The 7,500-nt window shown below is 43.7% G+C and overlaps 2 protein-coding genes and 2 non-coding genes across 5 annotated transcripts in view; 1 reads left to right on the top strand and 3 right to left on the bottom strand.

Annotated features, from left to right (window-relative positions):
- LOC115018543 (hydroperoxide isomerase ALOXE3) overlaps positions 1-5,600 on the bottom strand; it is a 12,745-nt gene extending 7,145 nt beyond the window's left edge. For both annotated transcript variants that reach the window (XM_029447587.1, XM_029447586.1), the window contains exons 1-4: positions 5,566-5,600; positions 4,598-4,699; positions 3,219-3,392; positions 2,515-2,752 (exon numbers count right to left, since the gene is read on the bottom strand). In XM_029447587.1, coding sequence (XP_029303447.1) covers positions 2,515-2,752; positions 3,219-3,374 — 394 coding nt within the window. In that variant the 5' untranslated portion in view covers positions 3,375-3,392; positions 4,598-4,699; positions 5,566-5,600. The remainder of the gene's footprint in view (positions 1-2,514; positions 2,753-3,218; positions 3,393-4,597; positions 4,700-5,565) is intronic.
- A 175-nt stretch (positions 5,601-5,775) lies between these two features.
- Positions 5,776-5,848, top strand: trnav-uac (transfer RNA valine (anticodon UAC)). Its single transcript has one exon. It is a non-coding gene; the product is annotated as a tRNA-Val (tRNA).
- A 246-nt stretch (positions 5,849-6,094) lies between these two features.
- Positions 6,095-6,166, bottom strand: trnaa-cgc (transfer RNA alanine (anticodon CGC)). The gene has a single exon. It is a non-coding gene; the product is annotated as a tRNA-Ala (tRNA).
- A 195-nt stretch (positions 6,167-6,361) lies between these two features.
- LOC115018560 (protein NLRC3-like) overlaps positions 6,362-7,500 on the bottom strand; it is a 3,391-nt gene continuing 2,252 nt past the window's right edge. Inside the window, exon 3 of the mRNA XM_029447613.1 lies at positions 6,362-7,500. This exon is cut by the window's right edge and continues 217 nt beyond it. Coding sequence (XP_029303473.1) covers positions 6,699-7,500 — 802 coding nt within the window. The 3' untranslated portion in view covers positions 6,362-6,698.

Genomic DNA, 7,500 nt, shown 5'->3' on the forward strand with positions numbered 1-7,500 from the left:
CCTCATGTTTAAATAGTCCCCCCCTTGTCTTGTCCAGTTCGTACTTGTTCAAGTGATTAGGTCAGGTCTTGTCAAGTTTAGCTTTTTCCATGTGCCTCATTGTGAGAGTCTTTGTTTTGTATTTAGCTTCTCATATCCTCTTAGAGAGTGATCTTTTGTTTAGTACTTTGTTTTCAGTAAAGTATTTTATGTTACTTTACATCCGTCTGGGAGTCGTGCTTTTGAGTTCACCAATCTTGTGACAGAGTTCCTTCACAGAGGCCAGTTTGTTCCGTGAAGGTACTGGCCTCAATATCAAAATCTAAATACAAAACAAAGACTCTCACAATGAGGCACATGGAAAAAGCTAAACTTGACAAGACCTGACCTGATCACTTGAACAAGTACGAACTGGACAAGACAAGGGGGGGGACTATTTAAACATGAGGTGAGAGGGCACAGGTGGAAACAATGACGGTGAACATACGTGATGGTGAACATACGTGATGGTGAACATACGTGACGGTGAACATACATGATGGTGAACATACGTGACGGTGAACATACGTGACGGTGAACATACGTGATGGTGAACATACGTGACGGTGAACATACATGATGGTGAACATACATGACGGTGAACATACATGACGGTGAACATACGTGATGGTGAACATACGTGATGGTGAACATACGTGATGGTGAACATACATGATGGTGAACATACGTGATGGTGAACATATGTGATGGTGAACATACATGATGGTGAACATACGTGATGGTGAACATACATGACGGTGAACGTGATGGTGAACATACGTAATGGTGTACGTGATGGTGAACATACGTGACGGTGAACATACGTGATGGTGAACATACATGATGGTGAACGTGATGGTGAACGTGATGGTGAACATACGTGATGGTGTACGTGATGGTGAACATACGTGATGGTGTACGTGATGGTGAACATACGTGATGATGAACATACATGATGGTGAACGTGATGGTGAACGTGATGTGTACATACGTGATGGTGTACGTGATGGTGAACATACGTGATGGTGAACGTGATGGTGAACATACGTGATGGTGAACATACGTGATGGTGAACATACATGACGGTGAACATACATGACGGTGAACGTGATGGTGAACATACGTGACGGTGAACATACGTGATGGTGAACATACATGACGGTGAACATACGTGATGGTGAACATACGTGATGGTGAACATACGTGATGGTGAATGTGATGGTGAACGTGATGGTGAACATACGTGATGGTGAACATACATGACGGTGAACGTGATGGTGAACGTGATGGTGAACATACGTGATGGTGAACATACGTGATGGTGAACATACGTGATGGTGAACATACGTGACGGTGAACGTGATGGTGATGGTGAACATACGTGATGGTGAACATACGTGATGGTGAACATACGTGATGGTGAACATACGTGACAGTGAACATACGTGACGGTGAACATACGTGATGGTGAACATACGTGATGGTGTACGTGATGGTGAACATACGTGATGGTGAACATACGTGATGGTGAATGTGATGGTGAACATACGTGATGGTGTACGTGATGGTGAACATACGTGACGGTGAACATACGTGATGGTGAACATACATGATGGTGAACATACGTGATGGTGTACGTGATGGTGAACATACGTGATGGTGAACATACGTAATGGTGAACATACGTGATGGTGAACATACGTGATGGTGAACATACATGACGATGAACATACGTGACGGTGAACATACGTGACGGTGAACATACGTGATGGTGAACATACGTGACGGTGAACATACGTGACGGTGAACGTGATGGTGAACATACGTGATGGTGTACGTGATGGTGAACATACGTGATGGTGTACGTGATGGTGAACATACGTGATGGTGAACATACGTGATGGTGAACGTGATGGTGAACATACGTGATGGAATCAAGGAAGGAAGTAAAGGGATCTGCACATGACAACCACAGACTGACATGAACACTAAACATGAACATGAATACAGTTTACATAACTGACGAGACACAACATGTACAGCAAATGGCCACGGGTCGGACTAGAACCACGGACTGCTGTGGCAGCGACTCAGCCTTTATACATGGCTGCCGGGTGAGCTGCCGGGTGAGCTGCCGGGTGAGCTGCCGGGTGAGCTGCCGGGTGAGCTGCCGGGTGAGCTGCCGGGTGAGCTGCCGGGTGTCTTTATATAAATCCACGAATTGTTTCAGCTGTACTTTCACATGTTTTGTTACTGCAAAGTAACTAAAGCTGTCAGAAAATTGTAGTGAAATAGAAAGTGGCATGAGATTAAAGTACTATTAATAATATAGGATATAGTAAGTACCTAAGATGTGTACTTAAGTACTTGAGTAAATACGTACTTAGTTGCTGTCATGACGTATACAGAATATTAAAATAAATTTTGCATAAAGAAGTGAGAAATGAGATGGAAATATTTCAAGCAGCATCTTGTTTAATTACAAAGCTAACTTACACTTCCCGCTCCGCAGCTCCACGTCGCCCTCTGCTGGTCGCAGCCATCGGTCACACAGGAACATCTGGACATCTGGATCTCTCTCAGGTCCCGTCACACTGCTGTCGACCACCCTGCGGACCTCCACCCGGCTGCAGTGCCAGTCCAGGTTGGGGAATCCGTTCCGAGCCTCCAGCCAAAGCCGAACCAGAACCAAGCGGCCCAGAGGAGCTTTGGTCCGGACTCGAACCGGACACGACTGCCAGAACAGGAGGAAGAGATCATCTTTGTAAATATTCTGCTTCACAAAACTGTGTTGTTACACCTACTTCGGATGTTATCATGTGCTAAACCGACTAGCAGGTTCAGAAGACCGTTATCATCTATTCACATGAAACGAAAGCAAGACCACGGCACCCTCTAGTGGCCGTAGTAATCATGACGAGATAATAATAACTGAATATTCTAAACTCAAAGCTTCAAAACCGTAACCCACAAACCGATGGGTGTCGCGGTGACCACGTCCACCCCTCTACAGTCTTTGGGCCTGAGGCCGTGGTCATGGCACAGCTGCCAGACGCCAATTACTATAGCATTTCATTGTAGCTTAATGAACCTTCAAACTCAACATTTTAGTTTAGTTTTTATTTATGTATGATCTTTTTGAATGAAGGAGAATTATGTGATTATTTGAAGAGTCACTCGCTGGTCATGATGAAACTCACCGACCCGGGCAGGAGATGACGGTTGCCCTCGCTCAGGCTGACGGACAGACTCTCCCCCTCAGATCCAATCAGGATGAGCTTCAGGCGGCTGAAGGTCCCACAGGTGGGACCAGGTGAGGTGTGCACCGTCACCTCAAACTCCTGACAGGAAGCCATCTAACGGACGCGACACAGCTGACGAGGATACGACCACGTTAACATGCAGCCTATCTGTCTTAAGACGGTTAGCTTTATGCTGTTACATTTATACTTTGTTGTTTATCCTGTACACACACATCTATCACAGTGTGCGTGTCCCGGGAGGATCCTCCTCAGTCTCTCTGAGCTTTACAACATTTCTCCTTTAATTGTTGGTTTCTTTTAGGAAGTTGTTCCTTGTGTGGTGCGAGGGTCTGCGGACAGAGGGTCTGAGGACAGAGGGTCTAAGGACAGAGGGTCTAAGGACAGAGGGTCTAATGACAGAGGGTCTGAGGACAGAGGGTCTGAGGACAGAGGGTCTGAGGACAGAGGGTTTGAGGACAGAGGGTATAAGGACAGAGGGTCTAAAGACAGAGGGTCTAAAGACAGAGGGTCTGAGGACAGAGGGTCTAAGGACAGAGGGTCTAAAGACAGAGGCTCTGAAGACAGAGGGTCTAAGGACAGAGGGTCTGAGGACAGAGGGTCTGAGGACAGAGGGTCTAAGGACAGAGGGTCTGAGGACAGAAGGTCTGAGGACAGAGGGTCTGAGGACAGAGGGTCTGAGGACAGAGGGTCTAAGGACAGAAGGTCTGAGGACAGAGGGTCTGAGGACAGAGGGTCTAAGGACAGAGGGTCTAAAGACAGAGGGGGTCGTATGTACAGTCTGTAAACACTGAGACTAATGTGTAATATGTGATGCTGGGCTCTATAAATACATTTGATTTGATTTGTTAGCATGAGATCATGAGTCTGGGTAGTAGCCATCATGCTTGGGCTATTCATCTTCTATAACTCGTTTTCTGTCAGACGAGTGTAAAGAAAACATCACCACCCTAAACTCTCCACAGCTACATTACATAATGTCTCATGTACATATTAAACACTTAATAATATAATAATAATAATAATAATAATAATAGTAATATAAACTTGTGTTGATGTGAGTCATGAAGTGGGGAAGCTTCATGCTGATATCTGTTAGTTACATGTTTGACCCTGTTCACCTGCAGTGTGTCCCCTTAAGGCCCAAACACATATTCTTGTGTACCTGAGCGTTTTTCTGTAAGCGTTAATTATTAACAAAGATTTGTTAACAACCCTGGTCTTGGTTTTTGCTGTGGAGGAGCTTTTACAGTAGCATTTCATTCCATGTTGTAAAGCTGAATATGTGTTCTGAGTTTGGCAGCAGCTCATTTGTTTACCTCTGATATTTGAATTGGAAATGAGCCACAGTTAGCGTTAGCGTCGTGCCACAGACAAAACACTCTTTCATCTGAAAGGTCACTTCCTGTTCAACTGTCAGCCTGCAGAAAAATCAAAAAAATAAATGGATACAATAATTAATAAGTAATTGCTGAAATAAAAATATAAATGCTGAAATAATTAAACAAGAGTTGAACAGTAATATTTTCATTTACAGGTTTTTAATTGACCACAAAGATCTTGTGAATGAGGAAACAGCTACATTTAAACCAAACTAAATATAAATTAATCAATTACTTAATAATGGAAACTTTATTCTTCCTATTTGTTGAATTGTTTGCCTGTGGACAAATGTGTAATGATATAACTGCCACTTTTGTTCTACATAAGTCGTACAAAGTTACAGAGTTATCAGGAATTCATTTGCTCATTATTGACCCAAATAAATATATTTTTGAAATTAAGAGGAAACAGCAGAATAACTTCAACGTCAACGGAACCTCTTTTGTTTTTTTCTTTTCAGTGAACAATATAAGATTTAAGGCGGTTTTTATACTTAATATGGAATTAAAACCAGTCACATCAATGACTAACCCTCAGAACAGCTGATTTATCTGCATATAGACACTTTAAAACCTCAAAGACTGTCCAGGAGGCTGCTGTGACCTTGACACACAGACAGAAGGACAGACAGACAGAGGGACACACACAGACAAATGGACAGACAGACGGACAGAAGGACAAAGAGAGAGACAGACAGACAGAAGGACAAACAGACAGACAGACAGACAGAAGAACAGACAGACAGATAGACAGACAGACAGACAGACAGAAGGACAGACAGACAGATAGACAGACAGATAGACAGACAGAAGGACAAACAGAGAGAAGGACAGACAGATAGACAGACAGATAGACAGACAGAAGGACAAACAGAGAGACAGACAGACAGACAGAGACACAGTACCTGCAGAGCGACGACTCCTCTCCTCTCTGTTGATATGTTGAGTGGCAGCTGCAAGTAATCTCTTTATTTAAGCTCCGCCCACCACCACACCACCCCTTCCTGTTGGTTGAACCTGAATACCTGAACGAGCCCTACAGGTACCACAATGTGTCTTTACCTCTATATACTGCTGAGTAGTTAATAATCTGATGCATCGAGCTCAAGGCAGAAGGTTCCATAGTGTAGCGGTTATCACGTCTGCTTTACACGCAGAAGGTCCTGGGTTCGAGCCCCAGTGGAACCAGAGATTTTTTTCAGTATCTGATAAACAGAGAACGATTTCACTATAAAGACGTTTAGCGAGATTCAGACAAAAAAATATTATGTTTAATATACGATATATTTAACATAAACAGAAATCACAAATGTCAGAAACACTGCGACACTAAATTATTATAAACAAATACAAGGCCAGGACACAGGCATCGAGAGAGTCGTACGGTCGAAGTTTTCCCTGTCATGTTATGCTCTGGAATAGAAACAGTAAAAGTGGAGATGCCGGGGATTGAACCCGGGGCCTCATACATGCGAAGCATGCGCTCTACCACTGAGCTACATCCCCACGCGGTGCACAAGAGGGTCCAAAGCTCAATATTGTCTATGACAAAGAAAAATGACTTAGTATCAATACATTTTTCGAATTGTGCCGTTACATGATTGGTGGGTACCGTGGAATATCCACTTTATATTTACGTGCAAATCATTCCTCTGGGAAGGAAACGATTGGGAGGCACCAATAAAACATAGTTGGACTCAGTTTAACATAAGTTATATATATTTATTAGAAAATTATCTCATGAAATGAATTATTTAGAGCATTCAGTACTGTTTTGATATCATTGAGTTATTTTGTGTATCAGACATCATCAATAACTTTAGTTACACTTGATTAATGTATCAGACATTAGCTTGTCAGCCCACAGCTTTATACAAATAGCTGCACAATGCTCCTAATACGAGGATGGGTTAAATGACGATACAAAGAGGCTTAAATATTCAAAATGTTAAATGATCGATATGCATTTTTTTTTTCATCCCATTTCCGAATTCCGTTGTTTCGGTATTCTCAGGATCTTTTCGATTGAAAGTTGGAATCAACGATCATTCAGTTCATTCAGACAGAGTTTCAGATTCATGCTTTTCTCTGGACAGGGAGTGTCTTCGATCTTCTTCTTGATGTATCGGGCTGTTTCCTGATTGGTAAGCAAGCAACATCCTGTCTGACTGAGCAGGCCTCTTAGGAGATCCCGATTGGTCTGCAGGGAAAGGCCTACGAAGAAGCGCAGGAACAGGTCTAGTTGTCCGTTTGGACTCTGTAAGGCCTTGTCGACAGCACTCTGGTAGAATAGCTGTACTGCAGATTTCTGTGCTGCTGCTGTCAACCTCTGGCAGGTTGACTGCTCCTCTGTCAGGAGATCAACACCAGTGGTGATAAAGGTCAGATGGACATGAAGAGCAGCCAGAAACTCCTGAACGCTCAGATGGACGAAGCAGAACACCTTGTCCTGGTACAGTCCTCTCTCCTCTCTAAAGACCTGTGTGAACACTCCTGAGTACACTGAGGCTGCTCTGATATCAATGCCACACTCTGTCAGGTCGGATTCATAGAAGATCAGGTTGTCTTTCTGCAGCTGCTCAAAAGCCAGTTTTCCCAGAGACTCGATCATCTTCCTGCTCTCTGGACTCCAGTGTGGATCTGTCTCAGCTCCTCCATCATACTTAACGATCTTCACTTTGGACTGAACCACCAGGAAGTGGATGTACATCTCAGTCAGGATCTTGGGCAGCTCTCCTCCCTCTCTGGTTTTCAACACATCCTCTAAAACTGTAGCGGTGATCCAGCAGAAGACTGGGATGTGGCACATGATGTGGAGGCTTTGTGATGTCTTGATGTGG

This window comes from Cottoperca gobio, chromosome 14 (genome assembly GCF_900634415.1).
Source record: "Cottoperca gobio chromosome 14, fCotGob3.1, whole genome shotgun sequence".
In the NCBI taxonomy this organism is placed as follows: domain Eukaryota; kingdom Metazoa; phylum Chordata; class Actinopteri; order Perciformes; family Bovichtidae; genus Cottoperca; species Cottoperca gobio.